At 48.2% G+C, this 21,294-nt stretch overlaps 1 protein-coding gene across 7 annotated transcripts in view; it reads left to right on the forward strand.

Annotated features, from left to right (window-relative positions):
- Positions 1-21,294, forward strand: part of PTPRK (protein tyrosine phosphatase receptor type K) — a 1,685,403-nt gene that overhangs the window by 877,144 nt on the left and 786,965 nt on the right. For all 7 annotated transcript variants that reach the window (XM_086927009.1, XM_086927007.1, XM_086927008.1 and 4 more), the window contains exon 7: positions 20,022-20,315. In XM_086927009.1, coding sequence (XP_086783135.1) covers positions 20,022-20,315 — 294 coding nt within the window. The remainder of the gene's footprint in view (positions 1-20,021; positions 20,316-21,294) is intronic.

Below are 21,294 nucleotides of genomic sequence, written 5' to 3' on the forward strand. Positions count from 1 at the left end.
GACGTTGAAGAGAGTAGGGCTCAGCGAGGATCCTTGCGGGACGCCGCAGATGACTTCGGTGGCCTCTGACTTGTACGGTGGTAGGCGGACTCTCTGTGTTCTTCCGTCGAGGAAGGAGATGATCCATTCCAGCGCCTTGTCCTGTATTCCGATGTTGCTGAGGCGCTGTACTAGGGTGCGGTGGCAGACAGTGTCGAATGCCGCGGAGAGGTCTAGGAGGATGAGGGCCGCTGTTTCTCCGTTGTCCATCAGGGCTCGGATGTCATCGGTGGCGGCGATGAGGGCGGTCTCGGTGCTGTGGTTGGCTCAGAAGCCAGACTGTGAGGGGTCGAGGGATCCATTAGTCTCGAGGAAGGCGGCCATCTGCTTGTTGACGGTCTTTTCGATGACTTTGGCTGGAAACGGGAGGAGCGAGATGGGGCGGTAATTCTTGAGTTCGGTGGGGTCCGCTGTGGGTTTCTTGAGTAGAGCGCTGAGTTCGGCGTGCTTCCAGCTCTCAGGGAAGGTGGCGGTGTCAAAGGATGTGTTGATGATGTCTCGTAGGTGGGGTGCGATGACAGCGTCGGCCTTGTTGAAGACGTGGTGAGGGCAGGGGTCGGTCGACGATCCGGAGTGGATGGAGTTCATCGTGCGGATGGTGTCTTCGGTGCTGATCGGGGTCCAGGCGTGGAGGATGGTGGTGGGGGGTGGTTGTTCGGTCGTGGTGTGCGTTGGTTGGTTGTTGAAGCTGTTGTGTATGTCCGTGATCTTGTTGTGGAAGTGTGAGGCGAGGGAGTTGCAGAGGTCTTGCGATGGGGTGATGTCGTTGTTTCCTGCGCTGGGGTTGGATAGCTCTTTCACGATGTTGAAGAGTTCCTTGCAGTTGTGTGCGTTGTTGTCCAGCCGGTCCTTGAATGCAGTTTTCTTGGCGGCGCGGATCAGCTGGTGGTGCTTCCGGGTGGCCAGCTTGAAGGTGGTCCTGTTGTCCGGTGTAGGTTCCCTTCTCCAGACTTTCTCGAGGGCTCGGCAGTTCTTCTTGGAGCTCTTGAGTTCGTCGGTGAACCATGGGGCTTTCTTGCTGCCGGGTCTGCTGGGCGGGGTCCTCAGCGGGGCGAGCTCGTCCGCGCAGTTGCTGATCCACTTCGTGAGGTTGTCGGCGGCCTGGTTGGGGTTCGCTGAGCTGGCAGGAGGGTGCTGGCTCAAGGAGGTGGCGAGCTGGTCTGCTGTGATCTTGTTCCAGCTTCTGCGGGCAGCCTGTTGTTGGTGGTGGTGGGTCGTCGTTCTTTTGAAGGTGAAGTGGACGCAGCTGTGGTCCGTCCATTGAAGCTCTGTGGCGTGGCTGAAGTCGATGTCTGTGCTGGATGAGAAGACTGCGTCGAGTGTGTGTCCGGCGAGGTGGGTGGGGGTGGACACCAGCTGCTTGAGTCCAAGATTGGCGAGGTTGTCGAGCAGGGTGCTGGTGTTGCGGTCGTTGTTGTTCTCCAGGTGGAAGTTGAGGTCCCCCAAGAGGATGTAGTCAGCGGAGGGGAGGGCATGCGGGCTGACGAAGTCGGCGATGTCCTCGCTGAATTGTGTGCGTGGTCCCGGGGGTCGGTAGATCAGGGTGCCTCTGAGGGTGGTGTTCGGGTCGGTGTGAATCTGGAAATGCAGGTGTTCGGCGGTGGTCAGGGTGTTGTCGGTGCTGGTCGTGAGACGGATGGTGTTCCTGTGGACGATGGCGATGCCTCCTCCCATCTGGTTGGCGGTGCGATCCCTCCGGGTGATCTTGTAGCCCTCTGGGATGGCGATGGCGATGTCGGGAGCTGAAGAGGCGTTCATCCAGGTCTCCGTGAGGAAGGCAACGTCAGGGGCTGTGGCGTCTAGGAGGTTCCAGAGTTCGATGGCGTGTCTGTGGACGGAGCGGGTGTTGAGCAGGATGCACTTGAGGTGGGTGCCGCTGGTTTTCGACTTGGCGGGTGCTGGTGCGAGGCAGGTCCGGATGCAGGTGAACTTGCAGGCGTGGCAGCTGAAGGGTCCGTGGGTGCGTCGTGGTGTGGCTTGGTGGCATCCTGGGAGTCGGCCGGTGTTGAGTGCGGAGAGGGTGGCGGCGGTGTACGTCAGGCGGGTCGGTCGGGGTCTTCGTGGGCCAGGGGTCCTGGCGCTGGGCGCGGGCCGGTCGCGCGCAGACGGGCTTACCTTTGGCGCGCCTTCGGTGCACAATCGGCGCGCCCGCTGCGCGTTCGCACGGTCGCCATATAAGGCGAAGTGCGCGGGTGGGCGGAGCAGCTGGGAGGCGGGAGCGGGGAGGGAACAGAAGGAAAAAAGGGCCGGGGTCAGCGGTGGAGGCGGGAAGCGGGGAGCGGGGAGGGCGGAAACAGGCGGGAAAAAAGACAGTCAATACGGCGGAACAACAACAATGATCACAAAACAAACAGGTCAACAGGCAATACGGCGGGAAAACAATTAAAACACAAAAGAGCACTAGTGCGAGTCTGCACAGTGCCCCGGGGGCACAGGGAGAGGAGCGCTGAACACGGACCACGCCGCTCGAAGGAGGGGGCGTGGTCACGAGCCGGCAGTCGGGCAGCAAGGCACAAGGAAGGGGGCACACGCAGCAGCTGGTGGCCGTGCGGCACGGGGGTGTCCCAAAGCTAGGACACCCCCGTTAACAAAAGTGATGAATAACTGCTTTTTCCAACCCCATTTACTATTTAACGAGACAATAGGCACTTTATTACCGCTATTGTTTGTGGTGTTCTGTGGCTAGGGGCACATCAGGACCTACATTTTCAAACATTTCAAAATCCAATGAAAAACCCACACCCCGCTCAATTTTGTTGGACGATGCACACAAAGCACCAGTCCATATTTTTACCCCATGACTCCACTGATGGAGCCGATGGACCCAGCCTTTTTTGATCAACATCTGTGAGCCTCTACCAACGAAAGGCAATCAAATAATTTGTGATCACTTAATAAATCTACTTACACCTAAATATGTGTAATAGAGTGGACGCAAAGTGAAATTTCCGGTCTAGTTTTATTCAGTATTTATTTATTTGGAGTTTTATATAGAGCAAACATGAGCCGTTAGGGTATCAGAGCGCTGTACAAACAGGTATGTTATACATACAAGGGAGAAATGCAAAAGGAATACGCAATCTTGAAAACATAAACTATGTAACATTCAATCAGCAAATTTAAACTCTGAATGTGCCCCAGAAAGTAGTAAAGCAAAGTGACTTCAGGGCTGCTCTTAAAGGAATTTATTCAGCAGATGCATTTTTATTACTTTTTAAAAGGAGAAAGTTGAGGGTTTCAACCTGATTGCAGGAAACAATGCATTCCAAATTCTAGACCGGAGAATGAGCGGTTGTACGTTTGTTGAGGTTTCAACAATAAGGAGTTGGCGCTTCTTAGGAAGCGACTACCACCAGACAGTTCAAGTTTCTTCTCCAAGTAGACTGGAGTGCTATGGTGCAGGGCCCTGTGTGTCATTCAGGCTATCTTCAGCAGGATTCTTGCTTCCAGCTGGAGTCAATTTAGCTGTTTTAGAACTGGAGTAATGAGGTCAAATCTTCTGGATCCTGTGACAAGCCTGGCTGCAGTTCAATGTGGCCCTTAGTGGCACTAGCCTTGCTTTAGGTAGGCCGGCCAGAGTAGCACTCCCGTAGTCTAATCGAGAAATTAGTAGGGTTTGGACAGTAAACTGAAGGTCATCAGGAATCAAAAAGGGTTTGTTTCCTCAGTAAGTCCAGATGTTAATTGGATCCCATATGGTTGCACTGATATGGTCTTGCATTTTTAGGTGTTTCTACGGAGTTATACATAGTAATCTAGTGGAATCCAGGGCGCGGGGTGCAGCTGTTAGATGTAAGTTTTTGAGCCACTCTGCAATGAGGCTAGAGTGTGTGAGGGGGATCAAGAGGAAATCAGTTTTGAGGCTGTTGAGCATAAGGGGATTATGGGTTAGCCATTATGGGATTTCAGTAGGGTGCAATTGAGAGATTTGATATCTTCTGGTGAGGAAATTTTTCGGTACAGTTGTGTATCATCCGAGTATATGTGCCTCGTTAACCAGCAATTTCTACACAACTCTTCTCATCTAAATTATGACATATACAATAAGCTCTTATTGCCAGCCTTGTCCCCGCATACCCTTCTCACTGAAATTGTTTTAGGTTATGATACACGAATAGCAATTAAGTGAGCTGATAACCTGAGAGAGGAAGGTTTGTGCTACACTTAGCAGGATTAAAAAAAATATGGTTAACACATTCTAACATCTTCATTTTCACAAAATCTTAGCAGCTAAGCCATTGTAAAGTTGAGAATATTATAATCAACCACACCTTCCTACACATGTATAAGCCTCAAATAGTGCTCTAATTTCTTTCAATTCACCATCCTAGTCTTCAGCTGGGCATCCTGCCTACACTGCTTCCCATTTCAATACCAAGATAAGTGTATCCTATTGCTTGCTAGGCAACTGATTAGCCCTCATGTCAGATGACATCCAGCTGTAGCTTTTTAGGTCTCGCCTGTCGATGCGCATGCGCATCGAGCAAGGCGAGAGTATTGGGACTTATCTACTCTTTATCCACACTGCAAGGAATCGTGGCGATTCCTTGCAGTGCCCGTGACTTTTAAGCTCAATGCGCATGCGCATTGAGCTTAAAAGCGCGTGCACGTCCGTCTTTGTTTACCCGCTCCGCCCCCTCCCCTTCCCGGCGTGTCGCATTTCTCCTCCCCCCTCCCCTCTCTTCCCTCCGTCTTGTTATACACAGCACTCGCGCAACGCCATTTCCGGATCTAAACACGCCCCCTTGCATCACACGCTGATTCGACTCCCAACAGCAGACACGGAGTCGCAGGCCAGCAGCCACGAGTGCAGAACCACTAGTTTGCGAATAGGTAAGCGCATAAAATTACCCCTCCTTAAGTCGCAGCACATCACCGTAGTTGCATTTAACATTTGTGATTTCTTAGCTCAGAGGTTTCTACCAGAGGTGACAGCGGAACCATTATTTATTAGGTTAACAGGAAAGCCCCTGCAGAGCTGCTCTGTCGCAAGAAACGCCTTGGAAACTTAGCGCCACTCATCAGGATTCATCGAGTGCGTGTGATTGGTGTCTCTCTGCCTCGTGTGCCTTCTCTCTCACGTACATCTCTCTCCCCTCCCCCCAGATCTCATCCTCCTTAAGGGCCCGCCCCCTCAACGGTGACTCACCTAGCAGGCATCCAGCTAATGAAACTGCTGGACTTTAAAGGGCTCCTACCTGCTCCAGCAGACCCCGGTCATGTGACATGGGGGTGGGGGCGCAACGCCCCCCCACCCCCCATGTGGGGGAACACCCAATGTACTGTAACCCGACCGACCCACTCCATTCTTATCTGCACGAGCCTCCTCGTGCGCAGCCTGGTTCCCCGCCTTAACCTTGTAATTAGACGCTTTGCTGCCCTTCCTTAAGCCACCAAAACGAGGCCCCCCATACCCCTCCACTCTCGTCGCTCCCACTCCTGTGCTTTGTCTCCCTCTAACCTGCCTCCGAAATTGAAGCGTTTTTATGCCCCCCACCCTCCCCCCCGTTGCGTCTCTCCAGGCCAAATTCCTCTTCGTCAGTACTCTGGGAGACTACTTATCGGCCCAGGATCACAGGATGTTGAGCCACACCGAGTTTAAAATGTCATTCCCTCGCTTCAAAGTCAACAGCTCTGAGCCTAGAGCCCCCTCGCTTACCCCCTCATACCCCGCCATGTACTGCTATTGTCTTACCCAAAACCTTTCGCTCTTGCGTACAATCACTAAATATACAACTCCTAAGCTGAGGCTCCTGCAGCAGCCCCCCGCCACTCGCGCTCGCCCCTCGTGCGCCTTTGTCTACCCTTTAACCCGACTCCCCATTGAAACCTTCTTCCTGATACTCCGTGCGTCACCCCATGCCAAATACCTGGTTTGTTTTACTCCGAGAAGAGTAAATCATCTGCGCAGGATCACAGGATGTTGAGCCACTCCCAAGTCGGCAGCTCTGTGCATAGGCCACATCACTTCCCCTATGGTCCCCACTATAGCCTACGGTTGCCTAGCGGGCCCCATTGACTAACTTGCGCCTTCTGTGATCCTGTCCGCCCTCCGAGCTTAGCCTGCCACTCACGAATTGCAATTTTCTAACAACCATTGAGCCAGCCCCAGACAAAACACTTCAACCCTCCTATCCTCACACATCATTAACCTACCCTCCCGCATATTGCTCCACTCCTGCTGCCATATGAACCATCGCACTGGGGGCAATGCAGTCCTCCATGCGCACTGCTGCTAGGCCCGCAAGGTGGTACCTGGGCTAAACATTGGGTGTAGCCACACCCTATTGTAATTGTATACCACTCTTTACCCCAAAACTCTGCCCCACATCCCTGCGTGCCCGTTAATACTGACAGCCCGGCCGCAAACCACCTGCGGGCCCAGGCTGCAGCACGCACCTCATCTACACTTTTCCTGTTTAACAGTACTTACATGCTGTTCCACCGTCCCAACCCACACCGCCCCTCACCTCACACCATCCGCTCAGAGGAACTGCCTCCACCCCGCCTCGTTCCATGCCCTGCTACTTTGGAAGGTGACCCGCGTAAACAACGCTTGGCCCTCCTCACACTTCTCACCGCAATAACACCCCTTCATCCCTCCCCAGACTGTGCTTCACCCCCGCCCAGGTCTCCCGAGCGCCCGTAGGCACCGTGGTTGACAAGGAACTGCAACCAATCTCACTGGCCCCAGAAGGATGAAAGGCAGAGGGCATGAAGACTGGACCTCGAACCCCCTACACAAGGACACCAGCCGCTCCCTGAATCTTCTCCCTATGGGTTTCGGTTGGAGCCAAACCAGCAATCACCTCGAGGGCAGCGGACTGACAACCCTCCCTCATGCCTGTGCAAGGCGACAAGACCCCCCGCCCATCCGATGGCACTGTGATCCGCGCTGCTCCCTCCTCCCTGTGTGCTGTGCCCCCAGTACCACCAGCCCCATCAGCCTAGCTGCCCCACACATCTCACCCACCCTCTCCCCCTGGGCAACAGCACCTCCTCCCTCCCAAGGTCTACTGCTCCCCGAAGCTATATCTGCAGGAATACTGATCTCACTGTAAGCTGTAACTGCAATCATAGTAACAATACATGGATGGGTATATGTATTATCCACTCAGAGCCCTTATTCCAAAATGCGTGGGTGTTAAAATTTTTCATGCATTAGATTAATGTGATAAAAAATAAATAAAGCCAGTACCATTTAGTGTGGCAGCGTGTCTTCGGCTCATTTTAAAACGCAGCTTATTAACGCGAATCAGTATTTCAATAACACCTCTATTTGATCCAACATAATGTGGTTTCATTTCAGCCCACTGTTAGGCCAAATCAGTGCAGCCTTGGAATAGACACCGTGGCACGTTAATTCTAATTCAGAGACTTCCAAAGGAAAATGTTTCATTCATTATTGCAGTGCTTTTGTGTCGAATGATATGAAATGAGTATTAGATACACACAAACAACGTTCTGACGATGCTTTGGTTAATTAAGTTCTTGACTCACCCTCAACCCCTCACCCTCACCCTCACCCACCCTCAACCCCTCACCCACTCACCCTCTCACCCTCACTCTCACTCACCCTCAACCCCTCACTCACCCTCAACCCCTCACTCACCCTCACTCTCACTCACCCTCACTCACCCTCACTCACCCTCACTCACCCTCACTCACCCTCACTCACCCTCACTCACCCTCACTCACCCTCACTCACCCTCAACCCCTCACTCACCCTCACTCATCCTCACTCACCCTCAACCCCTCACCCTCACCCTTACCCACCCTCAACCCCTCACCCTAACTCACTCACCCTCACCCTCACTCACCCTCACTCACCCTTACTCTCACTCACCCTCACTCACCCTCAACCCCTCACTCACCCTCAACCCCTCACTCACCCTCAAACCCTCACTCACCCTCACTCACCCTCACTCACCCTCACTCACCCTCACCCACCCTCACCCACCCTCACCCACCCTCACCCTCACTCACCCTCAACCCCTCACCCTCACACAGTGCAATAGGTCTCGGAGCATTTGAGTTAGAGCTTTTAGAATTGTTTATGGCTTTTTTTATTTGTAATTCTTTAGCATTGGCTACAGGAAACAAAAATGCTAAAGATTTACAAATAAAACCCATAAACAATTCTAAATGCACTAACTCTAATGCTGCGAGACCTATTGCATTTCCAATGCTTGTTGATGTCTGGGTACCACTTGACCAATTGACCTGGGTGAAGAGGACACATAGGAGGATGATACATCAGTAGTTATGCACTAGGTTACTATTAGTATTTATGACTGCATCAAGTAGGAGGTGTAATGGGAAAATTCTCTGAACCATTCAGAACATTGGAGCTTTATTCAATGTAGGATGGTCTTACAAAATACCAGAGTATCCTCAACAACCCATCTGGAGTATCAGAGTCCTGCATACAGAGTGCAGCGGAACAGTTCTATGTAGTGGTGGGCTGTGTGCTCTGCCAGCTGAGATTGAGAATGGTTTCCAACTCCACTGGGAGTGCTGAATTCAGCAAAAAAATCCAACTCCGCTGTGTGGGGGATTTTTCCCCACACCAGCTACCCCTACTCAGTACCAAGAAAATAAACTCTAGCTGTCACTACAGTTGCAGAAGAGATCGACGTCTGCAAAAACTGCATGTTGCCTGGTGTGGTGGTTCCCCAGGAGCTGAATGTTTAGTTCCGGATCAGAACAGAAGGGAGGTGTTTTCCTCTGGTGAGTTAAGTTATTGTCTTTTCTGGGGCGGGTTGTCAGGCTTGTGGACTGTGGAGCTTCTTCAACCTCTTGCAGACTAACCGTGCAAGCGCCCCCTGAGTACACTGGAGTGGACCCAATTAAACTGATTGACAAATGTGACAACTTGGCAAAGGACAATTTATCATGCATTGAGGTCAGTGGCTGACCCCATGCGTTTTAATCACTGTAACTACACCTCTAAATTGTAATTTAACTAGTCGTAAAAGGGAACAGGCATTATTGCCTGAGACTGGTTCCATAAAGGCTCCTTACTGATGCAAAGGAGAGGTGGGTCTCTATCTTCCCGGCTGATGTTTAAATTGTATTTATATAGCTCTTTCTACCCTTGAGGAGGCATTGTCTCCCGCAAAATCTGCTAATATTTGACTAATGTGTGTGGGCCTGTAGTATATCTGAGTATGTTGGCCACTGACAATTGCTATGGTGACTTCTAATAGCTAATCAAGAATAGCATTTGCCTTATTTTTTAGCGGTTTGGCTACCTTTCTAATTTTCTTTTTTGTGGCTTGAATGAATGCAATAGCTGCAAGACAACGCTTTTGAGTGACTTAGTTTACTGTCCCTGAGTCTACTCGCGCTCATATTAAAGTAAGTCAAAATATATTGGGATTTAGAAAACTGGTGTTATTTCAGTAACCCTTGGATCTTATCTACCCTTCAGACTTGTCCCCACTGGGACCCCGGTTCTTCAAGAACCATATCTTCAAGGAGAACGTTACCTACGCATAGATAAACCTTGCAGGTCACATGAAGTGATCCCTGTGAATGCTTTTGTAGGCAATCAAGACATTACTTCACATAGTTAGAATATATTTAATCAAAAATTCACACAACAGCATAATAGTTTGTAGAGCCATTGCTTCCCGTTAAAGGTTCATAGTAGACTCCATCGACTTTTGCCATCGTAGGCTTCTTACTCCAATGATTTTCGGATCTGCAAAGGAAAGGCTAAAATATAGGGATGGGGGGGGCAAAGGTCACAAATGTCAGGAGCAGCATTACCTCTGCTAAACCTCACCTCAACCTGTTGTGATTCTCTCTCTAAGTTAAAAGACAAAGCCACTGGAGCCATGATTTCTATACGTTCAAGGGTTCATTCTATTTATGATCTGCTTTCTTAAGCTAATATATGCTTATATAAGCTTCTGGAAAGTTCTGTATTAACAGCTAGAATGCAAATGTTTCTTAAACCGAATAGCAAGGCCAGAATTTTTAACAGAGAAAGAGGCTTGTTGCTAACATTAGTCCAGCCGGTGCAGTGACTCCTGCCACCAGCGCTGTGAGTGGTCCACTTCACCCAAATATGCCTGTCATTTACTACTCAGCAGGGCACACTTTACTTGTTTACTCCTTTTGAGGGCGAGTCTGGGCAGCTCATGTGCTGCTCTGCGAGGCAAGCTGCATTGGAGTATGGACTTTAAGCTCCCCCCATATTTTTATTGGCTTGTCATTGTCCTTTGTAAACGCTGGCTTCTGATTTGTTAATAGGCTTGTTAGTCCCTCCTAAGTACCACCTTGTCTTCATTTGTAACTTCCCGTGAGGACTGTCAGTTGTACTTCTGTTGTTACACGGTATGTCTTATTTAGTCTGAGTTTCTCCTACTGCAGGCACAACATTCTTTCCTGCAACATTCAGCATGCCATGCTCGCTTTCACTTTACAAGCTGCTCGGGACACTAGCGGTCGCTTCTTTAAAGTGAAATGGTCTCGCATTTACAAGAGTTTGAGCTATTGGCATTGTAAATGGCAGTGCCTATTATTTGTGTTAATTATCAAAACAGATAAAAGGCAATGTCAGTTACAATGCCAATATCTTAAACTCTCACAAATACGGGACCTATTGCATTGTAAATGTTTGTTTCAGAATATTCCTGGGGAGAACAACTTCTTGATGAAGGTGAGCTTGCTCGCAAGGTGGGTTTGTTATTGAACCCAGCTTTGAGAGGCGCTAGAAGTGGAAGTGAGACACTTGGTGGTGAAAGTTGGCAGTGCCATTGGTGGAATTGGTTGACACTCTTTTAAACATGTTTATGCACCTGCAGTTTTTGTTATTACAAATTAAACGCTGGCTCTAAGCAAGACAATAGCCCTTAGCCGGTGGGTGAAAGCCTAGTTTAGGCTTATTTCAAAACGAAAACATTGTTCCTGAGTGGAAAAATAACTCTGTGTTTTCTCCTTACGTGTTCATTAGAATCCAGTCCTCCTCAAAGCAATCTATTTCAAAATCTGAAAATCGTTTTCCTATCCTTTTCCGTCCTCCGCAGTGCCTGACGCCACCTTTACGGGCAGTTACCTTCAACGAGCACAACCGCATGATGCCTGAAGCCAGTCACAAGCTCCTTGTATGACGACTATTGCCTGGGGTCGGGCGCTCCTACTCAGTGAATTTTACCTGGCAGCATATGATTGATAGTCAGAATTACATCGGCATGTCTGAGGCTGCACTTGGCAGGATTTCATTTTATAGAGTCAGGAAGGTTGCCTTAATCTCTTTCTCTAAAATCACATTTGGCAATCTGTACCTTTGAAGGTACAGTGCGGTAATAAGAAAATGCTAGATATGGTTAACAAAGAAGTAATTTGCAAGTTTGCAGCATCGCTAGAGTTTAGGGTTGAGAATATGCAGTCGCTGATTACCCATATGGGACTGTTGGTTACACCACACCCCTGGGTCTGTGAAGCATATTGTATTATGAAGAATATTAATAATGCTGCCGAACAATTGCTTTTTAATTTACTGGCTGATTGAAACTCATGCATAATTTATAAAATCGAGGAAGGACTTAAACAAATACATCTCCTTTCCCTCAAGTGGCTGATAAGAAAATGCATATGCTAATGTAGGAAAGCAACAAACATAAAATGTAATATGCAGTGATGTATTTGTCTTGTAAATACACATTTCTGGTTGGTATGAATCACAATATGAAAGAGTACTCTATTGGGCACCATTTTCTGCCTCAGCATGAAAGACAGATATTCTTTAGTTTTTATTATGCATTCGGTTTGAACGACTGGTTCATCATTGCACTGACTTCATTTTTTATAGACACTGTCCTTGACATGCTTGCAGAGAGTATGTTTTTGCTTAAATCAGTGTAGAAACTAATAGTTGGAGAAGGCCAACACATGATTTTGGAGTACTTTCCAAATGTACCTACCATCAACAACATCAGCATTTACACATATTACCTGTACGAATCATGGCCTAATGGCTCAATGGCAATCAAGAGTCTTGAATATGTTCTGAACAATCTGGTATGTTCACAACTAGAGGCCGTATCACAAAGAAAGCCCTGGGGCACAACAGCTGTTTGCACCCGCTATGCGCTCCCCTGGGGCACTTTGGTATTACAGAAGGGGGCGCAGGCGCTTGTGCATCCCCTTTTGTAATACCAATAGCGCTGGCGGACATAAAGCACCAGTGCTATCGTCAAGGGGGCATTCCCTCATTTGCATTGGGTCGTGCCCAAGGGAAAAATTAAGGAATCCCTTTGCCTGGGTGCCTGCACTTTATTATTGACACAGGCGTAGAGGCAAAGGAGCCCTCAGGAGGCAGACTGACAGTGCGTCGCCTAAAAGGTGGCACACTGTCAGTGTGCCCCTAGAGAGAAGCCCTCTGCACGGGGTACCCCCTAGAAATCCCCTTGGAGGCGACTGCACCCACCTGCAAGGGAGTCTCTGTTCGCCTTTAAAAGTGCAGATGGGTTGCCACCTGCACAGTGAAACATGGAACAGCTGTAAAGCAGCCGCTCCGTATTTCATGTGAAAGCGCAGTCCGCATGGCAGCACATATTTGCGGTGCAATTTCCTTCATTGCGTCAAGCGTACTTTTTTAAAGGTGTGTTTGTTGCAATAAAGTAAAATGAACTGCATGTGTAGTGCAGCCATAGGTGTTCGAGCTGTGACAATAATAAATCACACTTCTTGGTTAAAAAATGAACACCAAACTGCTGAGCAAATGTTGTTTCTTTGGACTAGAAGTTGATAAATACATAGGGGCCGTATTACAGTAAGTGTCCCCAGGTGCAACAGCCGTTTGCGCCTGCTTTGTGCACCACCCCACCCCACCCCGGGGCACTTTAGCTTATGCGGCCATTTCTGTAATACTGATAGTGCTGGCACTATCTTCAGGGGCCTTCCCTCATTTGCATGGGGGTGTGCCCCATGCAAATAAGGGAATACCTTTGCCTTTGTGCCCGCGCCTATTACAGACGTGGGCGCAGAGGCAAAGAAGCCCTCAGTAGCCCCCCTCCCCCCTCCCCCGGGCCCCAGAGAGAGCCCTCTGGGGGAATCCCCCCCCCCCCCGATCAGGGCCGGCGCTAGGCATGGGCAGTGTGGGCAGCTGCCCAGGGCCTCGCGCTCAGCTCAGGCACATGGGGGCCACTTTCTGTGTGAAAGGTCACACTTTCCTAGTCGGCCCACCTGCTCCTTCAGGGCCCCCTTCCCAAAGCAATCACTCTGCTAATGTGTTTTCAAGTGAGGTGTCTCGACTTCGACTTCCCTGCTCACGGCGTGGGGTCATTCATAGAGGTGCAGTGGTGGGGGAAGGGAAAGACTGGGTATAGGAGGTGGCAGCAGCAAGGCCAACAATTATGCCTCCTCACAGGCTAAAGGGCGGGGCAGCACCTCTGTTAAAAACCTGTCTGCCCTTTGTGTATTCCGTTTACCCGGCAACAGAAGGCTCTTTTGTTTTACGGAATAGCTGGACATTAACAAGTTAAGAGAGGTGGCTGAAGGGAGGAGGGGCATCCAGATCAGACTGGCAGGGCACACGAGGGCAGTGTTTAGCAAAGTGTCTTGCTAATGCTTTGAGGCACAGGGGAGGTGTTTTCCATCCCATGGGCCTCAGCACTGGATCAGGCTACAAGGTTATCTGTGGGGGCCCCTTTCACTGGGACTTGCGAAGCCCAGGGCAGGTAGGCCTCACAGCATTCAATTAGGCTGCAAGGTCCTGGTGTGGGGCCCCCTTTGCAGGACCTTGTATCCATTATGTAGTGCTGGGAGGCCCAGGGCAGGAGGGCCCTGTCCTTGGCCTCGCAGCGCTATACTGTGAGATCACTACATTTTATTCCACAGAGGGACTAGTATGTTAGCTTCCCAGAGCATGCCACCAGTGCCAGAATTAGAGGGCTAAAGAGGTAATGCAGCTAAGTGCAAAAAAACCTGATAACCACCCAATTCCCCAGCAGGGAGCTCTGTGGCCCCTCTTTTCATGATTGTAGCAGATAAACTGCTCCATGACACACTTTGAGATCCCCGGCCCATTTATGTCCCAGGGGCTGTGAATTAGTAATTTCTTGTCCATATAATCACTTGCAGGAGATTTCATGATACAGTTTTGACAGCCCATGGCGAGTGCTGCTCCTGAGTCTTGTTTAACAGGGCAGTGAGGGTGCGGTGCTGGGGTAGACCGAAAGGATCTGCTGTAGCTAGACAAGGTTTCTCGTTATGGAAGAGTGCAACACGCTGTCAGACAGCAGCCACGAAACCTCACTACCTGCCTTTTTAAATGTAGACATAGCAAGCATCTTCCTTGATATGATGAGTGACCAAGCACTGATTGAGTCAACTTAATCAGTGCCCGTCCATTGCTCTGGACATCATTGAGGTACTGTTCTGTTCTGTTTTACTTTTAGCGCCCTGCAAGTAGAAGGCATGCGACTGGCATAAACATGCCCAGCAGGACAAATAATTGCAAAGATTTATTTTCTATAGTCAAGTTTCTTTTATTTTGCCAAGTCTTCTTTTCTTAATTTGCACTCATGCTTTCTTTTGTATTTGCTTGTGGACACTGTTCTCAAAATATAAGGATTATTTTATTGCAAAGCACAACATTGTTTCTTTCTTATGTGTATTTTCTGAAATTATGCTTTGACACGTAATTGTGCAGTACACCCCAATGCGCCCCACTCCAATCCACCCCACCCCACTTCACCCCACCCCACTTCACCCCACACCAATCCACTCCACTTAATACAATCCACACCAAACCAATCCACCCCACTCCACCACATTCAAATCCTCCCACCCCAATCTGCCCACTCCAATTTACCTCACTTCAATCCAGAACAATCTGCCCCACTCCAATTTACCCCACTCCAATCCAAAACAATCTGTACAACTCCAATCCAAAACAATCTGCCCCACTCCAATTTACCCCACTCTGATCCAAAACAATCTGCCCCACTCCAATCCAAAACAATGTGCCCCACTCCAATTTACCCCACTCCAATCCAACACAATCTGTCCCACTCCAATTTACCCCACTCCAATACAACACAATCTGCCCCACTCCAATCCAAAACAATGTGCCCCACTCCAATTTACCCCACTCCAATCCAAAACGCTCCAATAGGCAACAATCTGCCGCACTCCAATCCACAGCAATCTGCCCCACTCCAATCCACAACAATCTGCCCGACTCCAATCCAAAACAATCTACCCCACTCCAATTTGCCCCACTCCAATTTACCCCACTCCAATTTACCCAACTCCAATCCACAACAATCTGTCCCTCTCCAATTTACCCCACTCCAATCCACAACAATCTACCCCTCTCCAATTTACCCCACTCCAATCCACAACAATCTGCCCCACTCCAATCCACTCCTATCCAATCTGCCACACTCCAATTCGCCACATTCCAATCCGCCCCACCTCACTAAATTCCACCCCACTCCAGTTCAGTCCACCCCACTCCTGTGCACAACACTCCACTCCAATCCACCCCACCCCATTTAAATCCACCCCTCTACAGTCCACCCCACCCAACTCCTGTTCACTCCACTCCACCCACCCCACCCCACCCCATTTTAATCCACCCCACTCCAATCCACCCCAATCAGTCCACCCCACTGCAGTCCAATCCACCTCAATCTGCTCCTATCCACCTCACTCTACCCCAATCTAATCGACCCCACCCCAGTTCAATCCACCCCACAAAATCCAATCACTCCAGCCCACCACATTCCAATTCACCCCAATCCAGTCCAATCCACCCCACTACACCAGTCCAATCCACCTCGTCCCGTACAGTCCAATCCACTCCCTCCAGTCCACTCAAATTCACCCCACTCCAAACCACCCTACTCTAATCCAATCCACCCAAGCCAATCCACCCTACCTCAAACCAATCTAATACACCCTACTCCAATCCACCTCAATCCAATCCAACTCACCCCATTTCAATCCACCTCTCTGCAATCAAATCCAGTTCATCCACTTCAATCAACCTTACCCCACTCAATCAAACTCACCCCACTCAATCAAACTCACTCTACAGTCCAATCCACCCCTATCTTCCCCACTCCACCCGATTCCAACCCAACCCACTCCACGGCACTCCACTCTATCGTACTACACTATACGACACTGCACTCTTCCACTAAACTCTACTCCCCTCTACTCAACTGTATGACACTGTACTCCCCCCTACTCCACACTGCAACACTATACTCCAACAAATCCAGTCTATGACACTTTACTCACACCACTCCACTCAAGGACACTCTGTGCCACTAACTTTTAACCATGCTGAACAGCAGCCACGCTAGTGTACAACATGCCAAATACACATTGCCAAAGCCAATTGCTCTCATAAGCGAGACCTATTGGCTTTGCCAGTGCTTGTTAATGGCGATGTTATTCTGAGCCTTTGCCTGTCATTTGAATTACCACTACCATATAAAAGTGTTTCATTCAACTTTTTCTAAGGAGTTGCTATTATACTATATAATGACGCTCAGATAATGGACCCTGGAAGGATGATTGTGCATCACATAGATTCAAACTACTGATCTGTAGTTATACAGCCAGGGTGCAACTCACTCAACTATTCTGCTACCATCTGTGAAGAAACAGAGGCCTTTGCTTGCCTCCTCGCCAGGCTTTGTTGGTCAACAGATTTACTATCCAATCCAATTACTCAATTATTAGCGACCACACACAAGGATCCAGGCCTTGCACTTATTTAGCCTTGTTTGTTGCATGTACAGAGCACAAACACACTTTATGGAGTGGGGGAGAGGGAATGAAAAAAAAAAAAACACTTACCTGTCTGCCGCTCGCCATCACCGCCGCCTCCTCTCGGTCTACTTCCCCGCTTCCAGGGCAGGAAGCAAGATGCATCCCGCTCCCAGTCTCCTGATGGCCAATCCCAAAGCTACAATGCAGCGTTGTGATTGGTCTGAGCACCATGGATCGGCGCTCAGACAGATAATGGGAGTCTGGGCATGTTCTCCATGCAGGCTGTAATGCAGCCTGCAAGGAGAACTTGCAAAGTGTGCATTAATGTTAGGCCGGCCCCAATAGCCTGCCAAACGTTCATGTACACGTTAGGGAGTGCAAAGCACTCCTCCAGTCCCCTGCTTTGTCAGCTGAGCAGCCACGCCCCGTCCCTCCCGCAAAGCTGCAGCAATAATGAAAAAATTAAATAATAACTTAGCTATTATAATTTTATTTTTCCTTAAGTGACACTGCTTAAAAGCAGTAGGGCGACCCTCCTCCGCCACTGGATGTCGTTTTTTTATGATGTCACTTCTTGTGATGTCACATGCAAATTAGAGGGGCCTCGCATCTTCCATCTCGCCCAGGGCCCCACAATTCCTAGGACCGGCCCTGCCCCCGATAATAAACGTATTACAAGCTACAAGCGAAGGTTAACAGTCTTGGGTGGATCCGTAGATAATATGTATCTGATTTAAAAATAAAATAAAAACCCCATGAACTCTTACTTGCCTATGTAAACTAGCCTCAAAAGCATAAAAAAGGAAATCAAGTGGGAATCTGCAGATCATATTCTTAAACAGTGAGTACAAATGGAAACGCACGCCTTTGCCCTGATGACCCTTTTACTGCTAGGCTGCTGGACGTTTTGGGCCATGTGAGTGATAGGGAGAGTACTCCCGTGCAATTGTTCTCCATGCCCAGGAATGCGGGTGTGATTGTGAATCGATCCAAGCAGGCTCCGTTCTGGGGTGTCTCGTTGATCAGCGTCTCTGGCTACCATCGGACTACTACTACTTTTCGAAAAGCGTGCCTTTCAACCCATTGCTGCTTCCACTGATTGGGTGGCCCCCGTATGACCCATTGTTGTAACCCATTACAGCCTCCATTTCTTTCAGCCCTTCATGCTCGCCCCTTAAGAACAAAAGCTGCTCGGATTACTCTGGTAGCACGTACAGCATCCCTAATGCTCACTTTTGCGGCTGCTCTAGACGCGCGGTGGCCTCAGATTAGATACTTTATATGAATCGACAATCTTTATGTGGAATTCCTTATTTAGCCGATAGTGTCACTCTTAATCTGCTTTTTAATCGGATCCAATAACGGCAGACGAAAAAGGACTAGATGTTAGCTTAATGCAAATATGGTTTCTTTTAGAGTCTCGAATACTGATAATCCATATGGCTCAGCTTCTATTAATAATGCCCACGCATCTGGCCCACTCTTCGGTCGTTTTACGGCTGGCTGGATGAAGGCTGGAGAAGTGTTTGACAGGGGCACAACAAGGGTGGTCAAGAAGCTGTGCTCGATTGGTCTTTCTTGTTTTTTTAAAAAGAAATAAATTAGCAGGGCACCGTGGCTGGGCATGCACTAGATGGCAATGCCCCCAGTTAATGGAAACAAGGACCTAAAGGTTTGACAGTGGTTACTTGACGTGGATAAATTAACACGTTTTCACAAAACATTTTTTTCCTGAAATGAGTATCGGAATTGATATGCTTTGATATATTTAATTGAAACACATATTATAAAAAATGTGAACTTAAATAGTTTAGCAGATCGTGTATTAGCTAACATAACAGGGCATTGTTTCTCCTGTGACTGAATCCATTCGAGAAATCTACATTACTAACCTTATCATGCAAAAAATGTTAGACAGGGTCGAACTGGGAACCCAAAGGAGCCCTGGCAACTTTGGTCAGCCCAGCCCCTGTACAGGGCCTGGCGAGCGAGACGGACCACTACGAAGGGACTTTAGGGGGTGAAGACGGTGTATTCAACTACACATTTTTCATTGTCTTAGGTTTTAAAGCATATTAAATGGTGGCATTACAGAGCACAGGACACCTCAATCTTTGTTGGGACCCTTCTATGATTCCTCCACTATCACCCTCCAACAGTGCCCATCATCTTTCCATAGCCCCTCTGCCACATGTATTTCATTTATTTTATAGCGCCTCTCATAGCAGTCTAGGGTGCCGGAGCACTTTACAGCACGCACACGTACAGAGACAATGATTGATATATGTGTAAATCAGTGTATAATAAAATGTTACAAAGGACCAAAGGGAATACAAGGTGTAGTATTCACGTCATCCTTAGTGATAGGTGTTTTTTTTTTCTTGAAAGAGTGCTTGGTCTGGAAAAGAACAAACTCAGGAGGCAATATGTAACGGTAGTTGGATTGTTGGATAGGAATGTATTTCTACCCAAATAAACCAATTTGAGCAACACTAGGATAATGCATGTTGAAAAATCATAATGTTCTTTACTTATACCTTGCATTTTGCATGCAGCTCTTGGAGGGTGGTTCATATCTCACTGTGCTAAATTACTATTGTAAGTTATGAACTGCAACTAACAAAAGGACCTTTGTGACAAAAGCAGTGACGCACTGAGCTATCCACATAAAATTCATTTGTCACATGAATGGGACTCCTTCTTTCTTGCAGCAGGCGTCTAAACTTCTGCACAACTTTAGATGAGCTAAAACTGCCACTTGAGAAAACGCCGACCTCTCTCCAGTACTTAGATTAATCATGAGAGATCTCCATCTTAACAGTTTTATTGTTGCCTGAAAGCTGCTGGATATATAAGGAACTCTGCGGCAAGAGTAAGAAATTAGTCATTATGCTGGCCAGGCTGCCGATTTTGTAATTTGGGCTGATACTGCAGCACTGCTTTAAACCCGGCCCCAGCAACAAAACCGTCTCTCTTCCGCCCAGCCGTTGTGGTTTAAAAGAATATTTATTCAAAAAGGGACTTGTGTACTGTTGGAATTGTTTATAGGTTGTAGAGTCGCACCTTTTTTTTAAATATGATAAAAGCAATCAACTTGTTTCAGCAGACTTTTAAAAGATTTTCGCACCAGTAGTTTCAAGCTTATTTGTCATCCATGAGCCATCTTGCAACTATTTGTTTGTGAATTCTTGTGCTTTGAATGTGCTTTCATAATTTCAATATGCATCACCTTTCTTTTGTAGAACCACCAAGACCTATAGCACCGCCGCAGCTTCTTGGCGTGGGGCCTACATACTTGCTGATTCAACTGAACGCCAACTCCATCATTGGTGATGGGCCCATTATCCTGAAGGAAGTGGAATACAGAATGACTACGGGCTCATGGACGGAAATTCATTCTGTAAATGCTCCAACATACAAGCTTTGGCATCTGGATCCAGATACAGAGTACGAGATCCGCGTTCTTCTCACTAGACCCGGGGAAGGAGGTACTGGGCAGGCTGGCCCTCCACTGATCACAAGAACAAAATGTGCAGGTAGGGGCATCAGTCGGCTTTCTTTTCTAGTTATTGGATTGGTGTGTTTTGATCCAGTGAGAGAGATGTCTCCGCGTATTCAGTTTAAACCCATCGACCATGCTCCACAGTTATTAGTTATACTTAACTACTAATGATAGTCTGTGCAATGTCCACAAAGTAGCTTCTGAAATAACTCTATGCAGCCTGTATTTCAGAAAAATACCATTATTAGCATATTAGAACAATCGATAATTACTTTTGGGACAGGAATGTCCCCTGCATGGTATATGGGCATGTTCCCCTGCCTAGTGGGCCCCACTGCACATATATCTTGTAACTCAACTTTTATTTTGGCCCTAGTGTCATTGAAGAACTGAAATCTTCATTCTCAGGGAATACTTACTAATAGAAAAAAGGACTTGGCACAGAAGCTGAAATATGAAAAAGACATCTTTATTAAACTTATAAGTGAGGCCACGTCACACAGAAGCCGTAGCAACTGAATGAGGTAGTCTGAGGAATACAGAAAACGGAGGCCTTTTATATGCTCAGGGTTACAAGACTCAGCATAAAAGTAAGGGGCAGTCCTTGCTTTTGCAAGCCCATAATCAATCATTGAACAAACCAAATATTCTTCTTTAGACAAGCCGGACAAACCCATAATAAGAAGGACCACAACCCATATCGTAAATAGACCATAAAAGAAGAAACAGAAACAGATAGAAGTAGGATAAGGCATGTTTGTGTGCAGTAAAACTTTACGATGTGCTCTGATCCTTAATCTTGATCAGCTAAAGGGCAGGAACTGGTTTGTCAAGGTCGGCTTCAGGCAACAGGGTCAGTTCACTCAGGTCAAACAGGAGTCAGCACAAACTCAAGCTAAGTTGTACGTGTCCTAAAGACTTGTTCAGCCACAGTCATAGGCCTATGTGAGGGCAACCACAAAATGGCTGCCATACACAAAATGGAACCCACGGGTTCAGAATTCACAGAACCT

The sequence above is a fragment of the Lissotriton vulgaris genome, chromosome 6, assembly GCF_964263255.1.
Source record: "Lissotriton vulgaris chromosome 6, aLisVul1.2, whole genome shotgun sequence".
Taxonomy (NCBI): Eukaryota; Metazoa; Chordata; class Amphibia; order Caudata; family Salamandridae; genus Lissotriton; species Lissotriton vulgaris.